Genomic DNA, 12,032 nt, shown 5'->3' on the forward strand with positions numbered 1-12,032 from the left:
TCAAATAATCAAGCAATCATCATCAGTCATTTAGCAAGCAAAAATGCTAAATATTCTCTTGTTAATAATTGTGAGGATTTACTGCTTTTTCTTTGTTTTATAACATCCATCAATTCAATTTCATCTGCTTATCCAGGTCGCGGGGGCAGCAGGCCAAGCAAAGCACCCCAGACGTTCCCTCTCCCCAGCAATGCTTTCCAGCTCCTCCTGGGGGACCCCAAGGTGTTCCCAGGACAGATGAGATATGTAATCCCTCCAGCATGTCCTGGGTCTGCCCCGGGGCCTCCTACCAGTGGGATGTGCCCAGAGAACCTCTAACAGGAAGCGCCCAGGAGGCATCCTGATCAGATGCCCGAACCACCTCAACTGACCCCTTTCGACGTGAAGGAGCAGCGGTTCCACTACGAGAAAACTCCCGGTGTCTGTGCTCCTCACTGTATCACCATATCTAAGGCTGAGCCCAGCCACCCCATGGGGAAACTAATTTCAGCCGCTTGTATCCGCAATCTCATTCTTTCGGTCGCTACCCAGAGCTTATGACCATAGGCGAGGGCTGGTATGTAGATGGACCAGTAAATCAAAAGATTCACGACAATAAACTGAATATTCTTGAGTTTTGGACTGTTGGTCAGTCAAAACAAGACATTTGAAGATATCATCCCAGAAATTTTGATTGTCATTTAAAAGATAAAAAAATTAACAGATGACTGATTGCAGCCAGGATGTCGATCCTGCTTAACTCCCTGATGGGTCATTAGAGAAAACTGCTTGTGCTGAGTTTGAATTTTTCTGTTTGGGATGTGTGAGGGAGGACTGATAAATCATTTGCCAAGCAGGGTGTGATAACAATATCCAAGTAATACAATAACTCACACAAGGCTGATGAGAAGCAGCAGTCTGGAGAAGCTGTAGAATGTGAGGCCTCCTGGAGCATCAGGTATGTGTCTGGTCTGTGTGGAACCTACAGGAGAACAAGACACAGAGAGCAGGGACTGAGACAGAGTCTTAAAAATGATAAAGGTGCTGTGTGTAGAGTTTTGTCTTTCACAAAGTTGCAGGGAAACTACATTTCCCATAAATCCTGTCCTGGTAAAAGAGGGTGTTGTTGCTCAGTGTCAGTCCTACAGTATCTCACTGACAACAGACCCATTGGTGACCTCTGCTGGGCTGACCTGCCACATGTTTGATGTGGTGGATGTCCTCCTCATCCTCAGGCGTGGTGACAGGGCTCAAGGCAGCGTCCATATTCCCCGGCGTTCTCAGGTGATGGACGAGCGTTCGTTTCCTCCTCCGGCTAGTGCCCGTCCTCAGAGCCTTGTTCTTGGGCGACTGTCTGTGAGGATCCACTAACAGCACATCCAACTTATTCAGCTCCAATTCTGTAAACCAGAGAGATAATGGGAGGTTAGAGTGGGTAAAAGGTTGCAGTGGGAGTCAGTCAAATGGTTTGGTGTGCCTCAATTTACATTTGGTCTCTTTGTAATCTTTATTACCATATTTCAAACAAAGTTGTAAAATATCAACACTTGGGCACTGACTTCCGGCATCAGACCCTGACGAAAAAGCTGTCCTTTCATGTTGGTATGATATGCGGCCAGTTGCTGTTATTGTGTAATAGTGTCCTGTAGTGTCAGGGGGAAACACGGCGGGACAACAACGTAAGTTAAAGGGGGGAAAAGTCTGAGTGGGGTGCGTGGGAGTGGTGGTGGATGGATCCAACAACCACTGTTATACACCTGGGAGGCCGTTTTTTTTTTCGCTTCCCGGAAGATGTAGTCATACCGTGTTCTTGTTTCCTAAACCCAACCACATGTGTGTTGGCTAAACGTAACTGCATGTGTTTGTTGTTGAAAGAAAAAACTGTGACTGTATGCAAACTGTACATTTCCTGTGAATTCTGAAAACAGACAACGCATGTAACAGGCAGAACTTGACACAGCGTCCCAGAACATCAACAACCAACACACCCAGGGTACCTTGCACATCATATGTCGACGTAGAAAGTCCATGGTCAAACGTTGATAGGTGACGAAATCGAAGTGAGAATGTGTTGGTGTTTCTTACCGCTTTTCCATGACGGAGAGGTTACAATTAACACAGACAGAGGCATGGACTTGAGTCACATGGAGTCTTGACAAAATCATAAAGACTTGCAACTCAGCTTAGACTTTAACACCAGTGACTTGGACTTTAACCCTTTGAAATGACATCTTCCCAATGCCCAAACATTAAATTTACATTATAAAAAGTCAAAGCATCTGTCTAATTTTTGTCCGTTGCCAGTTTGAATAACACCACTTCTCAGACTGCAGATAATATCTTGCTTTTCCTCAAAATTACACAACAAAAAACAGTGTTTGTCCATGCCCTCTAGAATGACACAGAAATGTCTTCTGATCTGACGCCTATATCGTCATATATCGTGTTTCTCCTTCCCAAAATAAACTGGAAGAAAATGACCACAGAACGACCACAATTATGAGAATACGACCCAGGTTCAAAAATAGCAGACATTTCCATGAAGTGTTGTTTGTGTTGTAAGGCTAACCCAAGTGCCTGAAGTACTCATCTAGGCCACTCCAGAAGTTCCTCTCAATAAAGCCCTTCACAAGCCCCCATGGCTGCTTCCTGTAACGAAGCTCTGTCGACACCCTGCAAGACACACATGTTTTATTTCACTCTCTATTTAGCAAGTTAACATGTTGCTTGGCTGATGTTGCATCACAGTGAAAATGGTAACAATATGCAACTTTTAAGGCAGTGGTTCCCCAATGGTGGATCACAGGTCCATTCCAAATGGACTGCAAGTGACTTGCAAACATGTCAGGTTTGTAAAAAAAACACACTTTATTTTGAAGTGCAATGAATATCCGGTACAGAGCTTTTATTTTGAAGTGCCGTTTCATGCTGTAGAGTGAGTGGATAATGGACGACTACTTAAACGAGACAGCAAACTAGCTCGACAACGTGGCCAAACACAAGTATGATGCTGAGAATGTTAAACTGTATGGACCTTGAACTAATGACTAAGACGAAATCTGGACCCTGTGGCTGGACCAGTAGGGAACCACTGCTTTAAGGTCTTCACTCGGCTCTTATGCAGTTAACTCAACACCTGACTTTTAAATGAGGCACACAAGTCTTTGTTCTTGTCATGAAACCCACATGAGAGTCAGATATTACTACTTACCTAAGACGACATTTGTTCTTGGCTACTCTGGTGAGCATGTAGCGATTGAGAGTGTAGAAGTAGTCGTGGTAGGGCACGTCATGGGCGATCACCTCTGCGTCGATAATGTAGCACTCATTGTCCTGGCTCGCCTTGTACAGAGTCTGTAGTCACAGCAGCACACAGTCAGATACAATTTTCAACTAAGAAACAATTCAAGTGACAACTTCAGGGAATAGGCGGCTAAACCATAAAATATCATACAGTGGTTTCAAGAAATACGCAAGAAATTCCAATGACATAATTTATTGAGACCATTTAGTGTCTCGGCTTGTGAAATGTCCACCTACCTGTGTCTCAGTGACTGTGGCTGTTTTGGGAGCCAGAGGATTATTCAGGGCGAGGGTGTACATGATCTCTCTTGTCTGGTTACCATCCTGCTCTTTCCTCCAGGGGTGATACACCACATCTGTAAGAGAAAACAAAACCTAAAGGCACCCCGTGGAGTTTCTGATAACTGGTAACACTATGAAGCAATGTGCTTATAGGTCAGTGTTTTGTTTGTATCACGCATGTGCATAAGGCGCGAGCAATGCCATGCACATCCTACCATTCATTTCACACTATTTGGTTGATCAACAGTTAGTGGTAGTATCACACAAAGAAACATTACAATGTCTTATGAGGAAGGATATGCACTTAGAACAATATCAGGTGCCTTTATGAACATTGAAACAGGCTGTTCTCTCATTGTATTTGCTGAAAATTCTGCATTTGGGTTTTTACTTTGTATGTGTCAGACAGCTGTACTGATATACACAATCCTGTTTGATGTTCTGTGTAAAATCATGGACAATTATTCAAAGTACTGATGTTCATGGACAAAGAATTGAGACCCTTAGCTGGCACCAGATGTCTATATGACGTCAGAAGGACGTTGGACTCTTATGTTGGACAGATGTTACATGTTGGTTGGAATGAAAATCAGGCTGACGATATGTTAGATGTCTAACGACTGTAAAATTTCACATTGTGTAGACGTTAGCATCATGACGTACGCAGACGTTGGGTTTTGTTCTGCAGACATGGAACAGTTTGAATGTGGAGCTCAAGCATTGTCCAAACATACACCAATTTAAAATAAGGTATAAAGAAATTATATTCAGGAGGTACAGGGTTGAAGAAGGGGTTTGATATTCGGGTCCATGTCATTGGTTCGACAGCCCATTGGTTCAACATCCCATTGGTCCGACTGTCCGCGGTGCTGAACGGCTCGCGGCGGGCGTATGGTGCGCCGCAACTGGCTTGAGGCGGAGCAGGCTCACGGCTTATGTGTTTGTCACTTTCTTTTTCATTTTAACCCACACCATGATCTTTTCCTGACCCTAACCAAGTGGTTTTTGTGCCTAAACCTAACCAGACCTTAACCACAGGGCATCATGATGATTTCGGAACGGACTTCGGAAAAATGAGTTTAATATGGTCGGAACAATGGGATGTCGAACCAATGGGCAGTTCCCTGATATTCATCAGTTGACCAAATTCACCAAATAACAATATCAATACATAGTGCCTAACATAAGATTTGCATGATACGTTTGGAAGACGCTGGATTTTTGTTACATAAAATACAACATAAAAAAAACCCAAATAAATATCGATTTCGTCTGTCATCACTATCGTGTGTCAAAGTGATGCCTAACACTGAATTTGGCCACCCGCCGTCACAACCCAAGTTCAACCAAATAACAATATCTAACAACACTGGCTGCCAGCTGGGTTCCCTGTGCTCAGTTTGATCAACTTGTTGACTTTGATGATGAGTGATTATGTCTTCATGCAGTAGGGTGACACTTGTGAAGTTGCACCATGTTTGAAACTGATGGAATGCGTGAGGAAAACAAAAGTCATTGGGGAGAACAAGAAAGATGTATTTCATTGCAGCAGACACAGGAGACAGGATGTGTACATTCCACAGTTTTACCTGAGAATCTCCTCTGCTCCCTAAAGTCCCTCATGAACTCAGACTCAGTGAAAAGTAAGTCATACATCTTGTCCACACCAATCTTGTACACCTCGTTGACGTATTGCCTGCCACTCAGGTCCTCGTGGAAAGCCTGCACCTCACCTGCACAAAGAGTATTTCTGTGTGTGAGTGTGTTGTGGAATGAAAACTGAACAGATGAAGATCTGCACACTTTAGGTTATATTGAGGGGGACAGCTGTATTTTGTGTTACATGATTAAAATACATTTTTGATTTCTTGGTTTAGGGCAGGGTGATATCATGACACACCTTCGTCATGCGTCTCAGATGAGTCACTGAGCTCGGTGGGCAGGTCCTCATTGTCGTTGAGGTCCGGTGACGGTGAAGGGACGTGGCTGCTGTGCGGGCTCATCTGCTGGCTGCTGCGGTTCTCGAGCATGGGGAGGGTCAAGAGGTCTGCGTCTGGGAGAGGGCTGGATACATCCTCCACAGGTGCCAGGTCGTACTGCTGGACCGGGAAGATTGAAAAAGGTCAACCAATAATACTGGAGAGTAAAAGCAGGGATCTCCATTATTTATACAGACGATCCAATGATTTCTCTGCCTTGTAAAAGCACTCATCTTTCAAACTTCATGCCCTCAGTTTTTAAACACAGGAGCCCCCACACGACATAGTGTGCTATTTTCTGCAGTAGTATACACATTTAATGATTCTCGTGTACTCACAGGAACTGAAGAGTCAGTGCTGGGCAGCTCTGGCGTAGCATTGTTGGGGAAGGCTTTGTGGGGCAGGATGGGGCTGACATCAGGTTTGGCCTCAGTGTTCTTGGCGAGGGCGTTGCTGGTGTCATTGCCCTGCTCATTGGTTTCCTCCACGGGCAGCTCTTCACAGTACCTGCACCACGGAGACGGACAGCAGCTGTAGGTCAAGGTTACCAGCTTGCTGTACACTGCCCGCACTGGGCTACACACATGCATGGGCATGGGTGTGATGGAGGTAGTCATGGTTTTTAGTTTTCTTTATGGATTCTCCTGCAAGGTGGACACCAAATATCTGGACTGTTTTGATCCCTGATTATGCAGTTTTAAGAACACATGCAGAAATATCTCTTACAGCGGACATATTTGTACTTCAGTTTTAGTTGCTGTAAGTTGAAATCCTTTCTTACATGGTATTTTTTTTAACCATCATCTTCTGGGTTTAGGGAAGGTACAGACCTACGTAACCTCAGTTCATCCGTTTTATTTGCAGAATATTTTAACAATTTTTAGCATATCATTCCTTAGAATTCCCTGTGTTCATTATTAAGGGGGAATTATCTGCTGAGGTCTCGTCCTCAGCAAAACAAATGGACCAGGTGAATAAAACCAGTAGAAACAATGAATAAAGCAGTTTCATGTTACAAATCAGTCTTTCTCTGATGCTGTTTGGCATATCAAAGACGGCCGCTAGTCCAGTGCCTAGACATGTGATGCTGTGCTCACCTTTTTTTTTTGGTTCCTCAAGATCCAAATGTTCAGGAGGTTTTTACTGGGAGCCGAATTATCTGCAGAGATCTCCTCCTCTCCAAAAAAACTGGACTAGGTGATTTCAACCGGTGAAGACATTGAATAAAGTAGTTTTATGTTAAATGTCAGTGTTTTTCCGATGTGGTTTGGTTTGTCGCAGAGGTGCTGCTTACTATAGGCCCGTTTCCACTGAAGAAGTTCCTGGTACTATTTGGGGGGCAGGAACTACTACAGGAACATCCTCTCACTCGGCCCTCTCAACCGCCGTGTCTCCACTGAGAGAGCGGAGTAGGAGAAAGGTTCCTGTAAAGTTACCGGGCTCTGTATGTGACGTAATCGTTGCGCGACCATTTTGACCGGGCGACGTAGGGGCGCCGTTAGCTGTTAGCCGTTAGCAGTGTCTGTAATAACTCCAGTCACGGTCCGTGAAAAAAATATTTTTTCCAGCGGATGTCTTAGTTACAACATGATTGAACTAACTGGAGTAGTTTCATGTCGTATCCGACAATGGGAGGCTTTTAAGAGATGACGTCCTGACGTTAGCTTTGCTGCTGCTGTTAGCTGTCCCTGTCAGCTGATGCTTTCTAGACATCGTGATTTCCCAAAACTGAATAAATACCACACATAGCAACACAAAACTGCTTTGCTAGCTCAATCATGTTGTAACTAAGATATCCGCTGGAAAAAATATTTTTTTCACAAACTGTTTATTGAGTTATTACAGACACCGCTAACAGCTAACGGTTAGCCTAGCTAAACTACGATAACCATGTTGTTATTTACAAAACGTCACATCCCACCTTGAGTATATCCAATCAGCACCAAGTAATCCCCAAGCCCCAGCCAGGAGTCTTTTGGGGCCGTTCTGAGTACCTACCCCGAGGCAGGGACTTGTTTAGCCCCTGTAAAAGTTCCGGAACTCTGTCCTTCGGGGGTGGTTCCTGCGGTGGAGACACGCACCAACGGCCCCGGCCCCATAAAATTACCCCGAAGTTCCTGCGGTGGAAACGGGCCTTATGGTGGCTGACGCAAAAATGTAAGAACCCGAAAACACAGTTTCAGTGTTTGTCAGGGAAACAATTACTCAGTTGACAGGAAGGAGGCAGTCATGTCAGACAGACAAGTTGTCATGTAACATAAAGAAAAACATGGTTAAACTATGAATATTTGTCACCATGAGGAAATGTATAATGGAACATATGATGGATCCAGGGGATTTTCATGGTGGTGTATAAAACTCACCCCATGGTGTTGAAGTCCTCATCAGGAGGAACGTAATCCTCATCATCACTGGTCAGGCCAAGTTCATTACCGTAACACTGATGGACAAAGTGCCACAGCTCTTTTGGACATAAAGGCTGAGAGAAGACAAATTGAGAGGAGGACAGAGTGATCGAATTTGCAGGAGAAAAACAGAAGCTTGTCATAACAGAACGTGGGTGGCCATCATTCTAATGGTTTGATGCTTCTAACAAAAAAAATCATCTTTTTACTTAATTCGTTTGCTGTAACTGTTGTGAGTAATGCCTCATGTTCTCTTGTATGTTGAGTCCAGGAAGCATGATGATGGCAGGCCCGACCAGGTTCTGATATAGTGGGTGTAACTGACATCAACAATTAACAATGACAGTGTGACCAGTCTTACCTTCTCTAGCAGGGCATTCTGCCACAGTCTGAACATCATCATGTATGTCCGGTCCCTCGCCCCAAATGAGGTGAAAAAGTGCTGAGAGAAGGGCATAGATAAGAATAAGATGAAGGATGAAATTATGAGTTTATTGGGAAAGTCATTTTTCATGTGCTTTGTCCCAACTATATCTGGGAAAATGAATATATTCAGTTGTTCTGAACACTTTCAACCTGCCAGATAAAAGGCTGCATCTGCATTATAACTTATCATCAAAAGTAGCCTTCAATACTGTCTAATAATGTTAAAAGTTGCTAAATATTCAAGTATAAAAAGGTTGCCTATTTGAAATTGAATTTGAATTGAAAATTTAAAATGTCTCAATCATTTTAAATGAACTTGCTCGGATTGTGCAGTGGTATGCTGTATATGCAAGGTACAGCCCAGTCGCCTCAAGAAAATGTTGGCATTGTCCATTTCTGCAAATCAGGAATATGTTACACTCTATGTTACATACTTATCATATCAACATTTCTAAATGTGTCAGATAACTGTTCGAGACCAACAAACAAAAAGCGAGATGCAGCATGTTATTGCTGTGTCTTCCAGTGACTTTGTAACCACCAAACATGGGTGTTTTTTGGCGAATTGTCACTGCATTTCCTGCCCGGTAGTGCCACAAAAAGCAGTTGTCTTTTACTGAGACATCCCCACATTTCCAGGTGAGATTGTACCATCACAACCAGGTATTTTAAGCCAAAACATGATATTTTTCTAACCATAACCAATTCGTTTTTGGGCCTAACCTGCTCCCATGTTAACTAGTGTTGTTGAAACATAATTTTCAATGTTGAATAATAACATACAATTGTAATATATTCTTTGTTTTCAAAAATGTACAACGTCAACATTTATTCTGGTGATTAGGTTGCAAGTTAAGGATGTCGAGCTGCCTACCTTTTCATTGTCAGTGCAAAGCTGGATGGCGTTGGGGATGAGGCGGGCCGTCTTCTCCTTGGTCATAGAGCAGATGTCCTTCAATCGTACCATCAGCTTGAAAGTAAAGAGCAGATGTTGTCACTGTGAAGGTTGATTACCTTGTAATTTAGTCAGTACGCCCTACTGCATGGTACAAAAATAAATTCTTCACCCAAGCAAAAATGAACATTGTAAGACTATAAAAAGTACACCGTTTTTCAGTTCCAGTGTCCTTACCAAGGTTTCCCATCGGAAGATGTTGCTGTAGAAACAAATCCAGTTCTCTGAGAGGTAGAGGCGTCCCTGCAGGAGGATGTCCCGCTGCAGGGCACAGGAATAATCTGGAAAGAGTTAGATGTCAAAAGTCAACTGTGCTTGGAAGGAGACCTCTAATATTTTGCAACAGAGCTCCAGAGTGCAGAAAAATTCATGGGATGTATCACCGTGAGTCCATAACAAGGCACAATGGACAGCGTTATTTATAAACAGGTCATGTGGAGAGGATGAAAGCAGGATGTCATCAGTTAGGGCCTACATGGGAGTCTTTGTCATGTTTGTTCTGCTGTTAAAGAATATTCAAACACTAAAGTTGAGTGGATATATGTCTGAGTGGTTCAGACTCACCCACAATGAGGCGCTCAGTGTCGGGCAGCTGCTTGAAAAGCTTCCTGAAGTCCTCATTGCGCTGCTTATAGGTGGGACTCAGTACCTGCAGAGACAACAACAGAAAACAGATTTGTGCTTACATGCACCAAAAATACACATTTACCTTCACTTATTTTCCATGCAGGCCAGAGACACTCAACTTTGAGGACACAAAAAATTCACACCCAGAATGTACATATAGATGTTCTCACAGTGCCACAGTAATTAAATTATCAAAATTCTATGAGCTGTACGTGTGGTATCGCTCCAGGGAAGGTAACATAAGTCAGTAGGTCCATCCCTTTCGTACTCAGTGAAATGTCTCAACAATTGTTGAATGGATTGCTTTGAAACAGTCATGGTGTGCAGACAATATATCTTGCTGGCTTCTGACTTTCTATCTTGTTCCATTAGCAGGCTGACATTTGTGGTTCAGAGTGAAATGTTTTGACAACTGTTAGATGGTTTGTCTGAAAGTTGGATTCATGGTCTTTAGGAACTTCTGTAATCCTCCTACTTTATGGATTGCCATCATTGGGTCAGTGTTTAAATTTGTGCATTAATTTGCAAAATACCTGCAAGATCAATTACAGTCCCAGCCGCCTCAACTGTACTCTGTGTTATGTTCCACATTGTATGTGATCAAATGCAACATGCCAGCATTTGAAATTTGCTAAATTTAATGATAAACACCACTTTAAAGGAGATGTATGTCACATTCAGAGCATGTGTATGATTCAGAGTCTGGGGTGGGTTTGTCTGCACAGAGGTGACTCAGCTGGTAGCTACGATACTAACTCGTTTAAACAGCGTTAACAATCGCAAGCCACACGTGCACGTGTAGCTGGACCCTCTACTGTAACATTCGACAAAGAAGTTGGGATTATAACCATACAGTGTATAAATAATGGATGTAGCTACCGTGACGTCACCCATTGGTTTGTGGACTGCCATTCTGAAGCCTCAAGTTTGGCATTTCGTCCATCACCATCTTAGTTTTTGTAGCCAGAAATGACCATATTTGGATGTCTGGGTGGAGCTTTGGAGGAGCGAGGGCTGGATCTGACTCACAGACAGCCTGTCACTCAAACAGCCCCACCTTTAAATATACGCAACTTTGGGCCTTAATTAAATGTAAACAAGTGAGTTATGAAAAAAATTCACCCCCCCATACAGTTGTCATGAATGTTGAAATAACTAGAGTCCAAAACCGTTTTTTGTACCAGGCTAAAAACATGTTTATTTCTGCTGTAAAGTTGGCCATTTTAACAAGGGGGTCAATGGGGATTTGCTCTGTTTTAGAGCCAGCCTCAAGTGGCCATTAGAGGAACTGCAATTTTTGGCACTTCCGCATTGGCTTAATTATTTAGCCTTGGACGTTGATGCTTGGTTACAACACAAACAGAGGGAGTGTGACTTAATTCTCTGCTCAGGATGCCATTACTCAACTTTATCTTTACATAGCAAATAGCGGTTTGTGTTGTACTGATGCTCTTCTTTCAATAAATAATAATGGGAAAGTCTCATAAAGTGAAGTTAGTTTACCATTTCTGGAAAAAATAGTCCCAAATAAAATAATTTTTGCCTGATGCACTTACTTTGTCTTTGATAGACAACATGTTCTAATGTCAACATGCCGCAGAAATGAAGCAATGACGCAAATAAATCATTGGGAAATTCATTTCAGATGAGAGAACACCTCTAGTTTCAACCAATCTGACTTGGCAGTGAGCGCACATGAAGGAAATGAACCTGTTCCCTGAACTCAAATCATTTTGATCCACTCCAGAAACACCAGAATTTACCTATCTGCCATCCTCCTGTCTGACTGTGAATCTGAGAGAAAAAAATCTACACAGTTCCTCAACAAGTCTGTTCTGCGCCAAGCCCCAACTGACGGTTTTTGATCGTTAAACTGCACTTGTCAGTTCGGAGAGGGCACACAGGGAGGTAAACAGGCTGTCACAACTAAAGGCTAAAATATACAGATTAGCACACTGCATTCAAAATGTCACAAGATGCACTTTAAATACCAATAGCTCTAAACTGAGGCTGACAGTAGCTGATGTCACTGGTCAGGCTGTTCTCACAACTTCTCCACACACTCTCAAACCATGA

General features: G+C 43.0%; 1 protein-coding gene across 7 annotated transcripts in view; it reads right to left on the bottom strand.

Moving 5' to 3' along the window:
- The window catches only part of LOC117264686 (protein Aster-B), a 54,200-nt gene that overhangs the window by 9,472 nt on the left and 32,696 nt on the right, over window positions 1-12,032 (bottom strand). For 4 of the 7 annotated variants that reach the window (XM_078172346.1, XM_078172348.1, XM_078172351.1 and 1 more), the window contains 13 exons: window positions 9,894-9,978; window positions 9,507-9,610; window positions 9,249-9,344; window positions 8,310-8,390; window positions 7,907-8,022; window positions 5,882-6,074; window positions 5,465-5,663; window positions 5,154-5,297; window positions 3,520-3,638; window positions 3,191-3,333; window positions 2,549-2,652; window positions 1,173-1,379; window positions 874-961 (listed from right to left, as the gene is read on the bottom strand). In XM_078172346.1, coding sequence (XP_078028472.1) covers window positions 874-961; window positions 1,173-1,379; window positions 2,549-2,652; window positions 3,191-3,333; window positions 3,520-3,638; window positions 5,154-5,297; window positions 5,465-5,663; window positions 5,882-6,074; window positions 7,907-8,022; window positions 8,310-8,390; window positions 9,249-9,344; window positions 9,507-9,610; window positions 9,894-9,978 — 1,679 coding nt within the window. The remainder of the gene's footprint in view (window positions 1-873; window positions 962-1,172; window positions 1,380-2,548; window positions 2,653-3,190; window positions 3,334-3,519; window positions 3,639-5,153; window positions 5,298-5,464; window positions 5,664-5,881; window positions 6,075-7,906; window positions 8,023-8,309; window positions 8,391-9,248; window positions 9,345-9,506; window positions 9,611-9,893; window positions 9,979-12,032) is intronic. The other 3 variants (XM_078172347.1, XM_033638879.2, XM_078172349.1) reach the window with 3 other exon arrangements.

This window comes from Epinephelus lanceolatus, chromosome 11 (genome assembly GCF_041903045.1).
Source record: "Epinephelus lanceolatus isolate andai-2023 chromosome 11, ASM4190304v1, whole genome shotgun sequence".
In the NCBI taxonomy this organism is placed as follows: domain Eukaryota; kingdom Metazoa; phylum Chordata; class Actinopteri; order Perciformes; family Serranidae; genus Epinephelus; species Epinephelus lanceolatus.